The 21,211-nt window shown below is 37.4% G+C and overlaps 4 protein-coding genes across 11 annotated transcripts in view; 3 read left to right on the top strand and 1 right to left on the bottom strand.

The window, feature by feature from the left end:
* The first annotated feature begins 523 nt into the window (after window positions 1-523).
* On the top strand, window positions 524-3,138 carry LOC107222509 (cyclin-dependent-like kinase 5). Of its 2 annotated transcripts, XM_015661909.2 has the most exons (8): window positions 524-750; window positions 938-1,026; window positions 1,134-1,327; window positions 1,889-1,976; window positions 2,053-2,224; window positions 2,474-2,685; window positions 2,755-2,865; window positions 2,979-3,138. In XM_015661909.2, exons 1-7 carry the CDS (start codon window positions 714-716, stop codon window positions 2,860-2,862), a joined length of 900 nt encoding a protein of 299 aa, XP_015517395.1. In that variant the 5' UTR covers window positions 524-713; the 3' UTR covers window positions 2,863-2,865; window positions 2,979-3,138. The 2 variants fall into 2 exon arrangements, with proteins under 2 accessions (XP_015517395.1, XP_015517394.1); XM_015661908.2 differs by having other exon boundaries at window positions 525-750; window positions 2,755-3,138.
* Window positions 3,139-3,616: 478 nt separating this feature from the next.
* LOC107222501 (T-cell immunomodulatory protein) lies at window positions 3,617-6,451 on the bottom strand. 2 transcript variants are annotated; one of them, XM_046746171.1, is made up of 2 exons: window positions 6,330-6,451; window positions 3,617-5,894 (listed from the first exon to the last, which is right to left on the bottom strand). In XM_046746171.1, exons 1-2 carry the CDS (start codon window positions 6,374-6,376, stop codon window positions 4,121-4,123), a joined length of 1,821 nt encoding a protein of 606 aa, XP_046602127.1. In that variant the 5' UTR covers window positions 6,377-6,451; the 3' UTR covers window positions 3,617-4,120. The 2 variants fall into 2 exon arrangements, with proteins under 2 accessions (XP_046602127.1, XP_015517380.2); XM_015661894.2 differs by having other exon boundaries at window positions 6,146-6,407.
* A 164-nt stretch (window positions 6,452-6,615) lies between these two features.
* LOC107222500 (bromodomain-containing protein 8) lies at window positions 6,616-11,660 on the top strand. The gene is made up of 3 exons (XM_015661893.2): window positions 6,616-6,819; window positions 7,487-10,533; window positions 11,241-11,660. Exons 1-3 carry the CDS (start codon window positions 6,801-6,803, stop codon window positions 11,421-11,423), a joined length of 3,249 nt encoding a protein of 1,082 aa, XP_015517379.2. The 5' UTR covers window positions 6,616-6,800; the 3' UTR covers window positions 11,424-11,660.
* A 458-nt stretch (window positions 11,661-12,118) lies between these two features.
* Window positions 12,119-21,211, top strand: part of LOC124295608 — an 89,468-nt gene continuing 80,375 nt past the window's right edge. For 2 of the 6 annotated variants that reach the window (XM_046746174.1, XM_046746173.1), the window contains exons 1-4: window positions 12,119-12,295; window positions 12,442-12,682; window positions 12,896-13,147; window positions 16,198-16,293. In XM_046746174.1, coding sequence (XP_046602130.1) covers window positions 12,119-12,295; window positions 12,442-12,682; window positions 12,896-13,147; window positions 16,198-16,238 — 711 coding nt within the window. In that variant the 3' untranslated portion in view covers window positions 16,239-16,293. Of the gene's footprint in view, window positions 12,296-12,427; window positions 12,683-12,895; window positions 13,555-16,197; window positions 16,294-21,211 lie in introns of those variants that run through there. The other 4 variants (XM_046746172.1, XM_046746177.1, XM_046746175.1 and 1 more) reach the window with 4 other exon arrangements.

The raw sequence follows: 21,211 nt of genomic DNA, 5'->3' as shown, positions 1-21,211 counted from the left end.
TAGCTCTGTCTCTGTCCTAGGGAGTTTTTAGCGTTGCCAGCGAATTTTGGAACGCACTCTTGATTGGCCAACCAATTACTCGCTAGTGGAGTTTTCAACTGGCTGCACTGCGAATAATTCCTCCAGTTTTCAAAATCTGCATAGGAATGATTCTTTGGTTCATGTTAAATTAATCGAGTTCAGACGCTCTACGATTGTTGTTTGGATAATATTTTGGTATAAACCATAACGTCTGTATAATCTAGTGGTTAGACATTTGATACTGTTGATTAGACAACACGCTTGTTGGCTTGCAGTCCCTGTCTTGTTTACAAGGTCATATGACGTGATACGCATTATCTATAACACGGCTCTATACTCCGTGTTTTCAAATAATATTATTAGTCAATTTTAGCACTAATACAATGATATTATAGTCTTTATGGTTCGAGAATTTCTTCGGGTTACAATATTTTTCCGATCGGATGTTAAACTGGCTGCACCGAGTACACGCTAAGTGGGATTTCCCTAGTTGTTCCCTAGCGCACTCAATACAGCCAGTTGAAAACGCTGTCGAGCTCGTTTTTGCTCCTGTGATCCACAAATCCTCCACCCGGGCTGCAGCGCTAACCATAAACCATCTCGATGCCATGAGAGAGAATTAGGATTAGATAAAAAATAAAAATAAATATCATAAATACGCCGTCAAACGCGTTGACACAGTCAGTGAAAATATGCAAAAATATGAGAAGCTAGAAAAAATCGGGGAAGGTACGATTTGGAACTTAATACTCATTTCACACATGTGGAAAAACAATTTGTCAACTTTTAAAACTATAAATCAGTCTACGAACAATAGAAACAAATGAACGTAATCTCATTGTCAGAAATTGACAGTATTGAACTACTCCTGACCGGTGGTACGTTTATATTAACGGTTTGCTTATATCTAATACAGGAACATACGGTACCGTATTTAAAGCGAAGAACCGTGAAACGCACGAAATCGTAGCTCTGAAAAAAGTCCGGCTAGATGAAGATGATGAAGTAAGTGAACACAAACCGAGCAATGATTTAGCAATCAAAGAGGTATTATTTCCAACTCCATTTAAGCTGTTTGAAAGGTTTTACTTAACTTCATTCCAATTTCTTAGGGTGTTCCATCCTCTGCCCTACGAGAGATTTGCCTCCTCAAAGAGTTGAAACACAAGAATATTGTTCGTCTGTACGACGTTCTTCATAGTGACAAAAAACTGACTCTAGTCTTTGAGCATTGTGATCAAGACCTTAAGAAGTATTTCGATAGTCTTAACGGAGAGATTGACTTGGATGTCGTCAAGTCATTTCTGTAAGTGCATTCATTTTCAAATTTGGTACGTTTCAGGATATTTGGTCACATCGTACGAGATAAAAACTCGTAAAGTCTGAAAATGTTTGACTGATAAAATATCTCCACATATGCAACTTTTAAAACTTGCGCTATGAATTTTCCGAATCGCGTACTTTCTGATTGTAATAAATATTTAGTAACTGCGTTAATTTAATATATGTCACCGTATTACTGCATACATTACGCTTTTATATTTTCTAAATTTCTTCAGAATTGTGTAGTGAAATCAGTGAGAATTTTTTAAATGTTTCAAATTTTTTTTTATAAATTTTTTTAATAAATCTGTTGTTGACCGTTGGTCAATTTTCCATAAGGATATATGTTGAAATCTTGAAACCCTTCGATCAACTAACCTAAGAAACGGGATAGACGCTTGATTCAAAATTTGATAGGCTGACTGAGCACAAGTGTGGTAAGTATTTGTCTAAATTTAGTTATAATGATGGTATTTTCGTCTAATTCTAAAAATACACTTCGTCCCAACGAGTCTTTCTTTAAAAATGGTCTTGTTGCCTTTAGGTACCAGTTATTGCGTGGATTGGCGTTTTGCCACAGCCACAATGTTCTTCACAGGGACCTTAAACCACAGAATTTGCTTATTAACAAGGTACAACGAGTTCGTGTTCTTAAAGCTAGTCAGTTTTTATGCATGTGTTCCATGTTAATATTCCTCGATACTTTAGAACGGAGAGCTGAAATTAGCCGACTTTGGATTGGCTAGAGCCTTTGGAATACCAGTAAAATGTTACTCTGCAGAAGTAGTAACTTTGTGGTACCGTCCACCAGACGTCTTGTTCGGAGCAAAATTATACACGACATCCATAGATATGTGGAGTGCAGGGTGTATATTTGCTGGTAAGTCGTTACTTGTTGGTAAAAACTTGCACAGATCGTGCCAATTATCAACTTGGATAAGTAATTTTCAACTTGAAGTCCGAATAGTGGCAGCGGTAAATCTTATCAAAAATATCTGATAAAATGGATCTCCTTTTGAAAAATTGTCAAATGTTTGAAATCACGATAAGCTTCGTATTGTTTGATATGGCATTGAACAAATTGTTGGTCAATTGCTTAATAATGAACCCACGAATCATTATCGCATAGAATTAGCAAATGCTGGCAGACCACTATTTCCGGGGTCAGACGTTGAGGATCAGTTGAAACGAATTTTTAAAATGCTGGGCACTCCGACTGAAGAAACATGGCCCGGGTTAACTACATTGCCTGATTATAAATCGTTCCCTCCATATCCAACATTAGGTGGATTACCCCAGTTTGCGCCAAAGCTAAACTCTAGAGGCAAAGATTTGCTGCAGGTAATTTTAAACTGAATCCGCTGATCAAGTTGTGAATTACTCAATTTACAACACCTTTTTCTTTTTCAGAGATTATTAGTTTGTAACCCAGCACTACGTCTATCTGCTGACGAGGCGATGGCACACTCGTACTTTGCCGATTTAAATCCAGCTGTGAAGAACGATCGCTGTCAATAGCTGGTTGGCTTTATTTACGATTCATATTCTTGACACTCCAGTAATGATATATTTATTATATATGAACGTGCAATAATCTAGTTATGTGTAATAGTACAATGTCTTGTGTTGTTTAGGTATTCCAGCGTGTGGACGTGTGTGTGTGAGTATATATGTGTTTCTCTGCACATATATCTAATGTAAGTGCGTATGCATATTATTTATGAATATACAATTATAGTTAAGGTATAACATAATAAGTGAATAAATCTTTAATTTTACTGTTGTTCAATTTAATCATTCTCATGTTCCCTTTTTTTCACACTCAAATGAAAACATTTTTTTTTTGAATCGACGATCCCGGTCATATTTAGAAATTCAGTATGATTATCTGTGATTCATTTCAAATTTTTTTAACTGTCAAGAAAATTCGAACGACACTTTATTATCATGTTTCCACTTACATTATGAAATAAGGAATACAGAGGTAAAACTTTTTTATCGTTAAATTTGGACGTATGATTAAAATAAAAATGAAGCTAATGCTAAGCAAACAGCTACAAATAAATACAAAACAAAAAGCGCGATTTCACTTTTAGAATTGGTTGCAAATATTTAAGTTGATCTATATCAAAATAGCTAGGAACTTGCAGTAATCGTGATTTTCATTTGTTATCTTTCTGAAATGCCAGTAGAGAATCAGTATATACTCTGTTAAAATTTTCAAATAATGAATATAACAAGGAACATGACAGACACACTCTCAACAATGAAAAACGAATAAAATAAATTTATTATAAATCTTGACTATATCACATGTATATATATGTACATTTTTCTGTTGAAAGAAACATATTTCAACTGTCATCCTCGTATACATATTACAGGCGACTAAATGAACGAAATAAATGACGACTACAAATAACACTTCAAAAAAATATATAAAAGTTTCGTATCGCGTTTTAACGTGCATTGGTTATCAGAAACAAAAACATCTTTTGATGGAATATACAATATAAGTTATGTAAAACCGAAATTTTAGAGGCCTAAAATTTGTGACAAGATCCCTTCTTTCCGAGTAACTTTTTTGCCCAATCTCGGTTTCGGCATATTTTTATTACCCTTGTTTTTGCATCCCTCATAAGAAGGAAACTTAAAACAGTCTTGGCAATTCATTTAGTTACACGTATAATTCCGTTCTACAGGATAAAGTATGTTTTAAATTAGAAATATATATTTTAGTGAGAACTTAAGCTGAATTAACAGTGATAAAAGCTTATTACATAGCATCAAAATGGAATCTGTGTGCCTCCTGAAGTTTTTCAATTTTATCCTCTCTCCTTTCTTTCCAATATAGTCCAAAAATTATGGCAATAATCAGAGCGCAAGTTGCAGTCAATGCAGCAACGCTCAATAGGATCAGTTTACTGGGTGTTACAAATAACTGAACTTTCCATCTAGAAGGTTCAGAGATTGGTGTCGGAATCACGACCATCTGGGAATTGGGAATAATTTGTGTCCATTCTCGGGACTTGTTGCTCAACCCTATTGTGAGGGTATCAATAAAATTTGGAGTGCGACCCAACCCAAACGTTGAGTATGGCAAATTGAGGGAGAAGTGTGCGCTCTGCGGTAATTGTGCCGCTACTGCCATGCGCATACTTCCATCCTGTGTCGTCGTTTTGTAAGCGATCGATGGGCCTGGTAGATTTGTGCCATAGGTCCGTTTCTTCTTGCCAAGTGTTCCAGGCGTGATGGGATACAGGCTGTTCGATAACCCAGTCAAAACCATGACTTTAACAAAATTAGCATCGTAGTCCAAGCTATTTTTGAACGCCAGAGTTCGGTATTCATTTCCCTCTTGCTCTATCAAAATCACGTCCAATATGCCATCTTGATAAAAATCATAGAAGACAGCCATAACTGTTCTGTTGTTCAAGGGATTCAGAGCTGTCCATTGTACAGAAAATTTTCGACTAAACTCTTTACAGTTTGTGCAAGGTACGTTCTCAAGCAAGAATGTTCTGGGCTCAGATTCTGACGCAACTGTCAAAGTTGCCAGTAAATCTGGGTACCCATCCATGTTGAAATCGCCGCCTCTCAGAGTTATTGTATCCGTGTAACGCCGCCCGTTAGGTTTACAGAAACCCCAGTCAATGTTGTCAGGATCTTTGAAATCTACTTGTAAATTGTGCCACCCATTTGAGTGTATCATAATAGTGCTGTTCTTGCATGCGGCATCATAACATGCGGGTAGAATCAGGTCCATTTTGCCAGTGAGCTCGACGTCCAAGAATAAAGATTGACCAACGACGGCGAAATTATGCGGCAAGCTGATGTTTTGATGAAGAGTGAAGTTCTCCTCGCTTCCCAGCCAAATTTCAAATCCATTCTCCGTTGTTATAAATAAATCAGGCATAAAATCGCCATTGTAATCTAGAAACGCGTTGGAATGTGGTTTTCTTATGAGCGCAAAGTTATCCCCATTTTTAGATTGCATTTTTACAACTGCTGGTGAAGTTCTATTCTTATTGAATATCCAAAATGTTCTTGTTTGATTTGCATCAAGTCCAAACAAATCAATAATCATGTCTTGGTTGTAATCGATGGCTAACGGCTGTCCAAACATCACAATTACTGGATTCGACTCAGGTGTACAATTCAACTGCCCGTTTCCGCCCCACAAAATGTGTCCGTAGGTTAGACCGTCCTTTATCGTTGTTACGAAAACATCCATAAATGCGTCACCATCAAAATCCCCAGGCACAATGCTGGTCACTGAATTATTAAAGGTACACTTTAAGCCTACCCCAGGCCTCAGGAGAGGCTCTTGCTCGGCTGCCAGCATAATTTCAACGGATTTACCATCCGTGTCGATCACAAATACATCCGTCAATTCGTCAGAGTTGAAATCGCCAAACGCTGCAGGCATCTTGTCCAAAATTTTTCCATATACCGTTGATGTTATGTCGCTGCATCGTGCGACAATTAAAAAATTCGAGATGAGGTAAACAAATAAAATTGCCTTGCCCATTTCGATAGCTTTACATAGTCTGCAATGAAAAAAAGATACGCAGTAATGAGTCATCTGCTTATTTAATTTCTTTTCAGTTTGTGGTTTCTATGCCCATCTAAGCTATTTACATTTTATTGTAATTCTGTCAATTGTATGTCACAAGTTTTACTTGCAATGCGAAGCATATGTAAGTATCAAGGAGGCAGGTAATGATTTATGTTTACTCAATAAACATAAAACACATTTTTATCAGAGGTTAGAACTTCTCGATATTTTACTTATTCTCACCTAGTGGAGATGTCAAGATGTTGTATTTCTTTATTTCTGAAGATCAAAGACGATTGATTGAATTTTGTTGCAAACAGGAATCTGTCCCTTGTATTTCCTTATTCAAGCATACAATATTCTATTAACGGGTACTGCATAGTTCTTAAATGGACTTTTGTCATACTCAATTGTCAAAATAACACACCCAGGTACATGTAATCGAAACAGCCGTCCGGAAAATGATCTATGCATGTATGTACGTCTTTTTCTATCTCGTTGGTTTTGAAGGACATGTATAGTTTAAAACAGCTTCAGCTTTGCCACTACAGCACAATTTAACTAAATGTAGTGCTTTTTTTATAACGAAAATAGGGGATTGCCTGCAGTGTTCTGAATTCTATCAGTTATCTTGTATCTCTTTTACACTATCAAGTCGACCATTGGCTCTCTCTCTCGCTGTCTTACAAAGTTCTTGCGCATCAGTCTGCGCAACTTCAGCACTGGGCTGTATTCTGTGTGGTTGCATTAGCGTATTGTATTTCCCGGTGGTAAATGAAAACTGAGAAGTGCACGAAACTGAACGAGAATTGCGGTACGTTTTGTATCAAAACATGAATGACCAAGAAACTCAGTGAATTGTTAATGAGACACACATGTAAGAAGAACTAGTAGCAACATGGCATCTGCACAGGACAGTAAGTTATCGCCTAGACTCTGTATATTCACTAATTTTGCCGTTTCGTTTACTCACAGTTTTTAGGTTAGAGTACACAAACGACTTATTATTCAACTGTGTACGGTGATTTCACGGTTTTATTTGTCACAAAACACTGATTAATCCTAGTATTTATTTCTTCGAAATCATTTAGACTAAATTTACAGATGGAGATTTCCACGCGAAACCGATTTTATTTGTGTATTGCAAACATAACCACAATATCATTCGAATTGGATGACAAAGGCGATTGATACTTTACCAAGCTTTTATTTTTAACTGTATTCCAAATTGGACTGATGTTTCGAGAATCTTTATATTTTCCAGGTTCAAGCCGTAGTTATAGACAACCATTTCTCCTTTCAGTTTTTTTACTCACACATATTTTGGAAACAAAATTTTTAAATCTCTAATTTTCACACACCAACAAGTTTTTCTTGTATTTCTAAAGCATTGCCAATCATCACTGAAGAGAATCAATGTATCTATGTAAGAAATTAAACATGATAATCATTGGAGACATGCTTGAAAGTACAATTTACTTTTGGAGATACTTGCCAAGTCTTAGTTAAATGGATTGCTGTTCTTGCATGGAAGTCTCCAGAGATGATTATTCCTCAACTATTAATAAATTATTGCAATCGTAGGGATGAAAGTAAAACGTGTTCCGTACGATACATGGAGCACAAGAGAGCAGCTATGCTTGGCTGCAAGCGTATTGTATTCTGGGGAGAATGTTCAGAATTGGAAAGCCGTGTCCGAATCATTGGAGCCGTTTGCTGAAAAAGAAGCATTGCGACCACCTGATTGGTTTTCTCAAAAGTCTTGTGCCGTTCAATATTCACACTTGTTGGAAACAGCGGATACTCCGAAAAGGAAAAAAAGGGAGAGCGGAGAAACGCAAGCTGAATCCATAGTGAATCGATTAACACAGGAAAGAATTGCGGAACTGAAACAAATTCTTGCGTTTCAAAGAGACGAATATCAGCAGCTCAAAGCGGAAGTAAACCTTTTAAAATGCGGCCCCTTATCCGACGATAAGCTGCAGAAAATGTGGCAAGTCATTGAACAAGAAGAACGGGAACAGGAGCAAAAAGTCAGAGCATACGCCGCATGGCTAACCAAACGACAACAAAAGCAAGAATCTATGATAACACCGCCACCACTTGTCCACCGAAAAGCGGTAGACAGTGTGATGGAAAACCATGATGCTTCTGTATCGGAGTCATCGAATAATGACGAGGATGAAAAGAAACGAGGGGGCAGATCGCCGCTCCTGACGAGCTTATTAAAGTCCACCAGCCCAACGACTCAAGTACAAACACCACCGACGCCAACAAAAGCTAGCTCCCCTACCATAGCCAGTCTCCTAGTTTCGAGTCCAAAGGTCCCGAGTTCCCAGCTAGATCGTGGTCTGGCACAAAATGTTTCTTCCCAATTGCAGCAATTGGTCTCTACCGCAATAGCAAACGCGCCACCCGAAAGACCTTCAGCTGGTGCGCCAACGCTTTCTATGCTTTTGGAATTGCCGGCAAATCCGCAGCGTGGACCGTTACCAAACTTGCAACCGTCCTCTACGGTAACAACGCAGCTTAGTATGCCTCCCGAAATTCATTCTTCTCTACCAACCAACGCACCGTCAACATCCGAAGGTGTTTTGCAAGTAATCAATCCTCCACCGCCGGTATCGGTATCTCAGAACATCCCGGTAACAGAGAGTATGGTACAGATAATAGACCATATAGACGAAGTTATTGGGAAGGATATAATGGCCGACGTTATTGACAAAGATGAAATAAACGAAATCATTGGAGATATTGAGGAGCTGATCAAAGAGGAGATCACTTCAAGCCCAAGAACGAACGAGACTCCATCCGCGGCCACTGTTGTGGAACCATTGACTGTACAAACGGTTCAAGAAACTGTCTCAAAGCGTCCCGAACCTCGCCCGAAACCTCGTCCAGAACCTCGGAACGTCGATGAGCCAGTATCATTGTCGGATTCACCTGAAAGTGAACTAGCAATAGAAGATATCGATTCAAGCACGTCAAATATCGCGGAAATCATTGGAACCGTAGCTGTAGAATCTACGGAGTCGAAAATAATGGTCACTTGCCAATCGCCGAAGGTTGAAGAGAAAGCCAAATCAGAGGCTGGGGATGCGGATGAGGAAAACATGGGTAACGAATCGTTAGCAGAGGAACTTCGGAATTCCCCTTATGAAGGAGACGATACTACCGAAGAAGTGGAGTTGAGTCCCAAAAGCGAAGGAAAAGAGTCTGAAAGCAACGAAAACACGCCGACGGATACAAAAGGGTCGGAAGACCGGAATATGGAGAAGAGTGCCACACCAGAGGTGACGGAAGACGCGATAAAGGAAGAAACTGACCTCATCGAAGCTGAGAAGGATACAACAAGCGACAGTACAAGTGATGAGAAAGAGCCTGTTCAGGAATCGGAGATTAAACAAGAACCGCAAATAGATCAACTGGAAATGGATCTTGCTGAGATAACCGGGGACCCACAAGACAAATCGGCTGAGGCAGCGCCCGCCAGTGTATCGTCCGAGACTTCAAACGATGGAGCTAGTGCAGAGGAAGCGGAGAAATCTCAGGACATAAGTCTGATTTTAGAAGATGACGAAAGTTCGCAAGGGTCGCAAAACAAGGACAAAACACCTCCTCAAGAACAGGTATCAGATATGGTGGACACTTTTGAGTCGTGTCCTGAGGAATCCACCGTTTCAACCGAGGAGGAACCTGATGTGGTGGTAAAAGTCACCGAGAACGTGCCAATCGTCATGGACGAATCAACAACTGAGTCCAAGGACAATGTTTCGGAAGAAATGGAAAAGGAAGAAGACAAGAAGGAGAGCTTTAAAGACTCTATCGACGTGATAGTTCATCAAGTCAACGACAAGGTGGCAGAGGTAGGCGGCGTATCAGGGACTGATCCAAATCCTCCTGTTATACCGGAAGCTGTGGAGGTTGTGAAAGAAGAAGCTCCAGATGTTCTGGAGCCCACGAAGACCGAAGAGTCAACATTAAAAGAGGAGGCAGAGAAAATGGTTATTGAGAAAACTGTGGAAGCAGAAGAACAAAACAAAATTAAAGTCGAAATTGATGCAGAATCTGTTACGGAGAAGAACGACGAGGTGGCAAGAGACAATGAAATGCCAGAGGATAAACCGGTAATAAAAGAAACCTTGGAACCTGAACCAGATGTCAAAAAAGAGCCGGTCACTGGAATCGCAGACGATGGAGACCTTGACGAGGAGGAATCTTCGTTGAGTAAATTGAGTGGTGGTCGCACCATGAAAACCTACTCCAAGAGGCCGGTTGTTACGATAGACAGTGAACCAGAGAATGAAGGAAGTGGGGAAGGTGCCGATTACCGTGCTTGGAAGAAAGCTGTTATGTTGGTATTTAATAGACTGGTCACACACAAATATGCGTCTGTATTTCTGAGGCCCATCACGGAAGATCAAGCGCCGGGTTATCATTCGGTCATTTTCCGTCCCATGGATTTGTCAACCATTAAAAAGAACATTGACAATGGAACCATCAGGTCTACAATGCACTTCCAGCGAGATGTTATGCTGATGTTCCAAAACGCCATTATGTACAACAAACAGGATACATTTGTCTACAAAATGGCTGTTTCCATGCAAGAAGAATGCTTGCAACACATGCAGGTGTGTTTACGAAAATATTGTATTAACCTGTTTTTGGTATTAGTCAAAGCTTAAGGGGATATAGATATATACGAGCAGACAGCTGCAAAAGCAGGTAAATTTTGCGGATTTATATCTCTACAATTCTCTATTCTCAACATTCGAGTTTTGTTTCTTTATTGAATAAAAAAAATGATCAACAATGAATGAAAAATCGAATCTCAACTTCAAATGGTCGCCGTTTTGTCGGAAAGAAAAAATTTCGAAGGGTGTTGCGATGTTGTCAAGTTTGATGTGGAAGGATGCATAACTATGCGAAGTAATTGAGAGTACGAGTTACCTGTCTTATGCTGTTCCAGAAAAGAGAAAATACTTAGAATCAAAAGAAAGTTTCAAAAGAGGATTTGTTCTTTAAAATCAGTACGTGTTGTACAGCATTCCAATCAACGGCGATAAATTCAATTCCAGATGTAAATATTCAGTTTAAAAAAATATCTTGCAAAGTCTTTTCTCGGTCAAAAATAAGAAAATGACTTATCTTTACAACTGACAAATATTGGATAGACTAATGCTTGGCAGTCAGCCATAACACTCAGCACGGTAGTATATCTGGGCATGTATCTCTGACTTGGATTTGGCACGGGAGTAACCCACGCCATGAATCATTTTTATTTGAAGCCTGGAAACTTGAGATCACTGATTTAGTGCTTTATTTTGCCTTTCGACAGATATTAGTACAAGTCACCGGCGAGGGACCGTTTAGAAGAGAAACAAGAACAGCTGCTAGCAGTAGTAGCGATTTTGGCGATTCGTCTGCAAAACCGCAGCGAAAAAGAAGTCACATAACTCCTAGCCCACATGACTCTGACAGTGCACGCACTAAGAAACGAAGAAAATCGGAGAACGATTAATACGTTCAAACAGTCAAGTGTCGATCTGTTGCTTGATAATGTTTCACGTATATCGTGTTCAAATTCCTTTCACCAACTTGTGGACAAAGTTGCTAGCTTGCGGCCGGTTGAAGGTACAAAAACATTATCGGGAAAATTGCACTGTCCACAGTACTGCAAGGTGTTAAAGTGTAGTACGCCTCATGGACAATATGTCACAACTGTATATACCATAATATAGAAGAATTATCTCCACAACTTGTGTTACATTTTTTATTGATTCATAATATTCTGATATCAGCCGTCGAAAAAGGATTTTTCCTCATTAATATGAACCATGGATATTTCAATTATTTCAATACTTGTGAAAATTATGAAAGCGTACTTACATTGATTCGAATTCTGGCCAACGATTTTCGTGATTTTTTCTATTGCATCGAATGCTTCTAAAACGGAACGAGGTAATTGTGAAGTGAAGAAATTCCATCTCTACATATCGAACACCCTTCATAGTTTCGTGACCACAAATGTCACAATTCATGAAGCAGTGAAAAAAAAAAGAATCAACAGAAGTTACTCTTAAATACTGATTTTGGCAGACCATAAGATGACTCTAGGACATGTCAAAATTTACAAGTTTCTCTTACTAATGACTGAAAACCGAAAATAAAGTTTCTACAGTAGTGAACAATTGTTTAATAAATATATTCTGAGATATGGGTGACCATGCTAGAGGAGATTGTAAAAACGCAATCTGCAGCTCCGAAGAAGAAGAACTTCAACAGGGAGTCTACAACAACTTTGTACATGTCGCTCCTATCACGTATGCAATGATGGCGCACTTAAACATCAATGAGAAGAGATTTCCCGTACCAGGAACATCCGGAGAAGCAGTAAGTTTGTTTTCCAAATAATCAAACTCTAGCAATTACAACTTTAGCTTCTTACTTTCAATTCCTCCAAATCGATTTTTCGTACATGAAATTTGTCATTAGCTATAGAAATCTGTAATGATCGTTCATCAGAGTTATTGTCAAAGCCAGCACTGCCAATGCCACCAACAGCCGACGATACTGACCGTCAATTTTGGGCCGAAGACGAATTGAGCGGTTCCGAGTCAAGGCTGCGTTTGGTTTGCAAGCAGAGGAGGAGACGCAGTGTGGCATACAGAAATCGAGTTGCTATTCGTAAAAGGAGCAGATCTCTTCTTCGTCAATCATCCAGCTCCAACTCTGATCCGGGCATTCGTATGAAAATTATGTCACCGATCAGTCACGGTGGTAAATTTCATGCTATTACAGATGTATTGATGAAGCATGCAAACTCCAGGGTATTGATGTCATTCAAAGAATTGTTTCCTAATTCGATACTTGGTGAAAAGAGAAAGGAAATTTGTAGTTCAATTTCTCTTTACACAGTGAAAGTTGAAAACTAACCATGGCCGAAATTCCGTGATGACGTCATATTTTGAAACGACTGTTTGAAACTTCTAGCACATAGAAGACGGAGATGCAATCAAGAGCAAGGTTCACCCTTGACTAAAAAATCCAGAGAACTAAGCAACCGCCCAACCGTTAAGGCTTCCGCGTCAAGACCACCTTTCGATGTAAAAGTCATCGGTTGTAATTTAGCATCTGGATTACACTGTCCAAATTCTAGAAGACAAATAAAAACCCCGGGCACTTCGGTATTGCGAATTAAATCCAGAAGACGCAAAAGTCAAACACAGTCATCTTGTCCTCATGGTAATAACGTGCCTCGAACAACCGAGTTGATAGATAATGATGAATACAAGGAGCAAAAATTTTGCCCACCGTCAAAATCGAAGCGCAAGTAAAATTTTAGAAATCGACAGCGAAAAGTTGAGAAAAAGCCTAAACTGTGATTAATGGTAAATTTAGAAGAACAAAAAAAAAAAAAAAAAATTGTAAAATATGGAACCGCAAATGACAATGAGAACGCAATCTTATTGCATACTTGTAACAAACGATTGTCAAAAAAAAATTCCATTTGCTAAATGTCGTTCTGCGACAGATTATTGAAAATATGTAACGTGTATTTTCATTCTTGAAATCGAAATTCAAAACTATCTACTTTAATTTACGTTACCGACGATCGGTACATTAGATTCTATTCTCCATCTTGACTGTATCCGTTAAGCACACCTGAACGACTGTCAGTATTCGTGTTTATTATAACCACGGCTTGCCAATTGTCGGTATTTAATGCCATTAAGTGTGATTATACCGAAGAATATTTTATTATACTAAATGTCCAACAATGTCCAATATTCTGAGATTTTTTAATTAGTTCTAGAATGGCTGGTGGGATAAAAAATAAGCTTCGCAATTTATCGTTAGTACTGAGAAATCCAGCTCGGAAGTGAGATAAAGCTGATTAAGAACCCATCAGCACGATTGCAGAGATACGAGACTGTTGCGACAGCTTACTTCTGACTTTTAATTAACGCCTTTTCATTTTCCAACGGGGCGCGAACTTTATTCTGACTGAAGTCAGCTCGTAAAATAAATTAATGTCTGAAGATTTTTGCACTGGCTTATACATATTTATACAGTTATATAATATGTTTATTCATTTATACGTTTTTGATGAGTAGATTTGTATCACGAAATAATTACGGTAATATGGTGTAATAGAATGCGTTTTGAGAATAGTAATAAAAAAAGTGCTTAATATAGGAGAATGATGAATACAAGTGAAGATTCAAGGAAAAAAAATAAAAAAAAGAAGGTAAAACCGTAAGGTGATATTATGGAGCTACCTTTTATGACGGGGAGAAAAAATATTAACTTCCTGCAGTCTGCCTGAACCCCATTAAGTGCCTATTGCCTGTTCATCTATCGAATTCGAAAACAGTGTTTGTAAGAAAACGAGGCGATCTCGAATACATGAAGCGCCGCTGGGATGAAATTGACGAAAATTATGTGGAATATACTAAACTTTATACATTGTAATAATGGGATATATAATTGGCCAAAAGTGCGGCAATACACCTTACTGAAAACGAAATATTTGAAAAAGCGTTCATAATATTTTCAAAACTTGAGGAAGTTGGTTAATCCAAAATAGATATACTTTTTATTAATTTTATCACGAGATGATCGTACAATGAGCCTTCATCAAATTATCACAGTCTTAAGCTGCGAAGCTTTATACCTTTGAAAATACAAAAATATATAGAGAAAAGCTTAGATATCGATGCTTCATTTCAAAATGCTTTAAAATTGTTGAAAATCTGGTAGATTCGTTAGATTTTACTTGACTGTCGTTCATTTTACTCACGAAGACTATTTTCGTTAAATTCGCAAAAACACTTTTTTTTTATTATGTTGGCATCGTTGACTAATTAATTTTATAACATTGTACTTTGATATTTATTACGACCAACAAAATATGTAAGTATTGAATTGACTGCTGAAAAAAAAAAGAAAATGTGTGTCAGTGATTTTGTAGAAAATAGTCTTTTGAATAAAATGAGCGGTTATAGAGTGAATAGGAACGAACTGTTAGTTTGAAAAAAAAGGTCGATACCGTTCGATACGTAGAATCGATACCTAAGCTTTTGTTTGTAATTCGAATGTCTTCTATTTCTGTATATTTTTTGCAAGCAACTTCGTAGCTCACAAATATAGTGATTAATTTCTTCCCGAATTCGTTACAATTTTTTTACTTCCTCCTTTTAATCGATGAAAGTTAATTACTTGTGAAAGGTTATATTGTAAGATCAAACTTGCAGCGATGCTGTAACAAGTGAAGTTTGTGTAACAAAGCTGCCCAACTTATATCGCCGATCTTATTACCATCAGGCCTACCTACATAATTAAAACTAGAGGAAATATGGTGTACCCTGGGTATATAATTAGTACATTTCGCGATATGGGGTCGGTTGATGGGTATATTTACTCCGCGTAAAGGTATATAAAGGCACCTTTTGCTTGTTGAAAACTTCCCAGTGACGTCATAAACTCCGTATACATATATCAACGAGATATTTTAATATGGCGGAGATTAATTTTCTCCCGGCGAAACCTAACCTAGTCTTAAGTCTTCCCGCAGCTGTGAGTTTATCTCGTTACAACTATACGCGGCTGCTGTTGTTGCTATCACGAAATAAATCAACAACTACTGCACAGCTTTGTATATATCCGCGTAATTTCACACCCTTATACTTATGGAATACGTTTCCCATGCCCGTGTCTATGCCGCTAATTACGTCGGAGTATTCGACTAATGGCATAGAGACAGCTGCGCTCTCTCGCACGACACACAGAGAAAATTCCAATTGCGGTCACACCTTACAGTCCTGAACTGTATTCAATTTTTCCCGGAACCGAAAGATATTTTTCTACACGGCACTAACTGAAAATTATTTTTTTTACATCTGTGAGCAGAAAGTTTTCTTTGATAATGGTACACTTGATATTATATTTTTTTCTGTTACTATGTAACGACAATTTTGTGTTGGTGTAGCGATCAACTGATGTTAGGATCTTGTTTGACTGAAAATATGTGAAAAATTGAATGAACAGATTTAATGTTCCAATAAATCAAAAATTGTAATCACTTCAAATAGTAACTTGTGCTATTTTTTTTTGTAATTCAAACAATATTTAAACAGTTATTATTATCACTGTAATCATTTTACTAGAATTTTTAAATAATTATAATAACTGAAACTACTCTCATCAGTGCGCATTTGCCTTTGTCAATTTTTTGTTACACATTTCCGAAACCAGTTCAATAAGATTCAAATAGATGAATTTTATGTTCATAGGCTCAACTTCAAACTCGGACGTGATCATGAGTCAGTCTTAGTTGAGCAACGACGTCAGACGATCATTCAGGGAATTTCAGCGGAAACTAGAATTCTGTAAGTACAAGAACCGGCAATTTAAATATCTTATCGTTAGTTTGAAGGAGAGTAGACATTTTTCACAGCTCTGTTATTATTCGATACTTTAGGTCAATCGGTTTCTCGGCTATACTGATTTTTCTGTACAGAACAAAAATCTGCTTATGTAATTCGATTGAGAGTTTAATCAGAACATAAAAGATCTCATTCTAACAAAAAAAAAATATGCTTTCGAATTATTTTGTACGTAGGATATGTATATACATATATATCGCAGCTTGCGACTCTTGCACTTTCATGGAATTAATATTTCGTTTGATAACGCATAGTACAAACGGTAATCTTTTAAGCAGGCAAACAACGTGATTTATAGATTGGATATTATCAGTGCGTCGGTGACCTGCGCAATCACTTGCAGCAACAGTGTGATAAGTCTAGGTATAACATGCAGGTGTTGTAAAAATGTAAAAATATCCGTCAAATATTGTAATCCACGTATGATAAAGATATAAACAGCGATTCATATGACAGAAGAATTTTCAATAAATTATAAAAAAAAAATTGGTCAAATTTTGACCCGAAGAAAAATGAACACTTTTGTAGTATTTTTTTTTTATTTATTTTTTTTTGTTCAAACACATATTGATGCCGAGAGAAATCTTCTGTGCCAATAACGATGATGTACAGGGTTTTGGGGTGTTCTTTCATCACAGTATATTACACGGTACGAAACATTCACCGACATTTCGTTAAGCCATATTGTCGTCTAGGATAATTTTCACTCAGCTAACCCTGCTGGGTGTAATTAATTTGAAAGCAATTTGTATACATAATCTAAGTAGCGAAGTGCAGATGCTAATTAACTAATTACACCATGGAATTAAGTCATTTACCACGTAGTCAATTTCCGGCGCATTTAAATACGGAGAGTTCTTTTCGAAAAGACCTCCTCGGCAATTGCAACTTGTCTAGTTTATATGCGTAGCCAACTTCGTAAAAATGTTACTATCTAGAGGTGCGTTCCTAAATTAGCTTGAAACGGTAAAAACTCCCTAGGACAGAGGCAAAGCTACTCGCAAACTTGGCAGCGCAAAAGAGATAAAAGACTGTTGACAGCAATGGGAGATAATATCGAAACGCACCCATGCTAGTCAGAGTTGTCACTTGCCAACCGATCGATTATAGAGAATTTTTTTATTGTCGGACAAAGTTTGTTTCAGGTTTCGAGAATGAATATGTCAGCCAATCGAAATTGACAAAGTTGAATCGTGCGCGTTACGAGCATATCCTTCCTTTTCCACTCCTTAATCTTGATTTTCTGACACCTATTTTCGCAGCATGAAGTAAACGTTCGCCGACAAGAACAATCTCCCTAAAATCGATCGATTGACAAGTGACAGTCAACCATAACCTCCCTCGTAACAGGAATGGCCGGGTCACGACGCCACTGCCATCCACTACGCATCGGTCACTCTGCCTACCATGCTAGTAACTTTTTCGCCCAGTTGGCTACGCGTGTAAACTAGACAAGTTGCAATTGTCGAGCAGGTCCTTCAAAGAGAACCTCTCGGTATAAACGTATGTCCAATTAACAGCGTTTATTCTGCTCTTTAAAAACTATAAATAAATGTGCTGGAAAAAAAAAAAAAAAAAAATAGAACAGTATAAAGAGAGAAAAAAAACAGACAAAGGGTAGAGAGCCTCTAAATTGAGGGGCATTTATTATAGCTTCTTTGGGAGTCTTTAAGCTCGGCTGTGTTCCCACTAGCTTCGACAAATAGCGCCCTTTTAGGCACCCCACGGAGCTCATTGATGCGTTTATATAATACATCATGACTGGTTGAAATAAATGCATGGTCGACTTATTTTTGTTTGACTTTATAGGTAGCAGATCGAACTTTAGCGTAGTGGACGATGATTTATAACAGTTTGCATGATAAACGTGTATCGGGTGTAGAATATAGATTTCAACCCGCACGCACTTTACGTCTATAATATCTTATAGGTACACATCATATATGTCTGACTTGTAAGACAGAAGATTGATTTATTATTTCCGAAAGAATCACGTTGTGCCTATCTTTCTTCGAATCATTGGCATTGCTCTGATTTATTGCTATTATATCACAGCTCTCTCTCTTTCTCTCTTGCTCGCTCTCTTCATGTCTCTGTATATGTTTAACAAAGGATTTCGATTGAATTTATACTTGTCCAGATAATATATCATAACGTCGCTGCAATGAATCGATTTTTGTACAACTTATATAATACAATACGAATACAAGTATCAAAGTACTTATTGGACAGCGGTTTATTATCGGGAAAAAAGTTTAAGCTTCGTGGACAGCCACGACATTTTTATACTACGAAATGATTTGCATATTCACTCATTTCAAGACACACAATTCTTCCATTGTAAAAGTCGTTTGATCTGTAGTTTCGCAGAGAAAAGTTGACCGATGGTTTCTCAGAGAGAAACATATATTTGCAGTCCCTCAATGTTATTTGCTCGATGATGACAGACTTAAAGAATTAGGTCATATTTGCTCATGTATGTATAAGAGAGACTACCTACATTGCTCTGTGATTTTGAGTATAGAAATTGCGAAGCAATCGTATACACATTTAGAAAACTAAGAAATTATTATTTAATCGAATATACCTGTGATTTATTTTGTGTGTGGAAATATTATTTTCGACATTAAAAGTAATGCTTCTCACTAATTGCTCGATACATGCTGTATAGAATACATTTATATACCTATCCATAAATGCATTCTATATTATTTCAATATTTCTCATAAACAAATATCTTGCACATCTGGGAATAATTCTACATGTAAGTAGAAAAGTAACTCCGGTTCTGGATACAGATCCCGATACCGACAACTTACCGACATTTTTAACCGCTTCATAGCCCAGATACAAACCTTTTTTTCGGGTGGGGGTTATCCCCACTCTGGTTAATCTCTCCACCTCGGAAAAAAAAAAATACCGAGGATTTTTCACGATTATCAAGAAAGTTAACCAGACTGAGGACAACCCCCACCCGAAAAAAGGGTTTGTGTCTGAGTTATGAAGCGGTTAAAAATGTCGGTAAAATATCGGTAACGGGATTTGTATTTAAAACCGGTCTTACTTGTCTACTCGTGTAATTAACCAAATTCACGTTGGAGTTAATTTTAACGCATGTAATGAATATTAATATTGTCGTTCGCCTAAATATTCATTCCCACGTTATCAGATATTCAATATTTCCTCCACCATCGGATGGTTAAGACCCTTGTCCACGAAAACATCTTCCGTCACCTTAAGATCTTCACGCTCTTGCTGTTTGCCATGGGCTTACAGTATAAGGGTCTGGTTTATGCGGAACTGAAGGTTGAACAATTCAAGCGGAGGATCCGTCCGCTGTATTAGCATGTGTTTGGCAAAGAAAAAAAAAAAGAAAAATTTCCCATGCAGATACTCGTTTACACTTGTATTCCACATGCTCAGAAAATATCAGACGAATGAAAAAGTCCGTTACATGCTGAGATTTCTACTGTTGCGATGATTTGATGCTAGTACGACAATAAATTGATTCTAATGACCTGTTAATAAACAGAAAATTTATCATTAACAATTATAATCACGCTAAATAGTTACTTCTAACACATTTTCTTTCAATTCGAACGATAATTAAACTTTTACTGTAACGTACGTACTGAAAAATTTTACGTAAAATCTTGCAACTATAACAAATAAAATTATGAACAATCATGGTTTTCTCGTGTGAAAATGTGATACTTAATGTTGAAAGTCCTTCAAGCATTTTTAATGCAAATTCTTGCATGCACGAATGCAGCTTTAGAGCCATTAAATTACCGCAGATAAGATTAAATTTCAAGATTATAATGTATATATTTAATATATATCCTCAGGCAAGAGGTCAAAGTTTAGTTACGAATCGATACTGGATAATCTTGAAACAATTGTTGATAAAATCAACTTTAACATTTCGCATCGATAGTTTAAACGAAAATCCTAACGTTTACGTTCCCAACTCAGGATTTTTAAATTCTCAAGTAGTTTGATTGGCCAAAAATCGTGTCTAAAATGAATAAAAAGTATCAATTTTTTGCCATTCAAACTTCCTAATCAACAAATAAATAAACGATTGAACAGGATTAATGTTCCAGTTCCAATAGTTTTCGAAAATTGTATATCCGATCACGTTGTGCTCCATAATTCATTAATTCAAGAGCAGGGTTAGCGGGGCAAAAATCCGCGCACAGACTGGCACAGTAATATTGAATAATTGATTTCCCATTATCGCCACCGCTTTGGTAGGTCACATACTCACGGATTCATAGATTCCAGAGTCATACGATCGTTCAATGTATGTAAGCATAAAATCCCCCCTCCTCACTTTTTCTAGTCAGAAGGTATGATAAGTTAAGGTGATAAAAAAAAAAAAAAAAATCACTTCCGGTCTGGAGGGGACTTTGCATTTTTTATCCAGGACTTTTTTTCCGTCCAAATTACCAACCTTCGCCGTATTTACAAACAATACATTGCCAATTCGTATAACGTTAATTATTTTTGAAATAATAGAAAAAAATAAAATAAAAATATACCTGGGTGGAGATATTTTGGCGGGTCGGAAAACTGCCGACAAAAAATCGCAGAAAGCTATTAAAAAACTTCGAGACTGATCGACGAAGGTCCGTAAAGAAATTGTTTGCGGCAATCCGGTGAGGGATTATTTATTTAATCGTTCTATGTGAAAGAATTTTCGCAAATAATACTCAGCAGTTTTTCCAAGAACATCGGCCAAATTCGTGCCTTAATCCTAATCTCAAAGTCTCTTCGTATAATCTTGTCGATCAATCGAAATTGCATCGTCCAGCGGAAAATATTAATACACGATGTAGAAAATGGTTTTTCATAAAAT

This window comes from Neodiprion lecontei, chromosome 7 (genome assembly GCF_021901455.1).
Source record: "Neodiprion lecontei isolate iyNeoLeco1 chromosome 7, iyNeoLeco1.1, whole genome shotgun sequence".
Taxonomy (NCBI): Eukaryota; Metazoa; Arthropoda; class Insecta; order Hymenoptera; family Diprionidae; genus Neodiprion; species Neodiprion lecontei.
Note: the sequence above shows the minus strand (reverse complement) of the source record. Positions and strands in the feature narration are given on the sequence as shown.

Excerpts from the sequence above, each read along its gene's own strand:
- LOC107222500 (XM_015661893.2), top strand. Across the intron at positions 10,534-11,240 it reads AATGCTTGCAACACATGCAG|ATATTAGTACAAGTCACCGG; the intron begins GTGTGTTTACGA and ends GCCTTTCGACAG.
- LOC107222509 (XM_015661909.2), top strand. The coding sequence starts at position 714 with ATGCAAAAATATGAGAAGCTAGAAAAAATCGGGGAAG. Across the intron at positions 751-937 it reads GCTAGAAAAAATCGGGGAAG|GAACATACGGTACCGTATTT; the intron begins GTACGATTTGGA and ends TATCTAATACAG. Across the intron at positions 1,328-1,888 it reads GATGTCGTCAAGTCATTTCT|GTACCAGTTATTGCGTGGAT; the intron begins GTAAGTGCATTC and ends TGTTGCCTTTAG.
- LOC107222501 (XM_046746171.1), bottom strand. The coding sequence starts at position 6,376 with ATGCATAGATCATTTTCCGGACGGCTGTTTCGATTACATGTACCTGG. Across the intron at positions 5,895-6,329 it reads TTTCGATTACATGTACCTGG|ACTATGTAAAGCTATCGAAA; the intron begins GTGTGTTATTTT and ends TTTTCATTGCAG.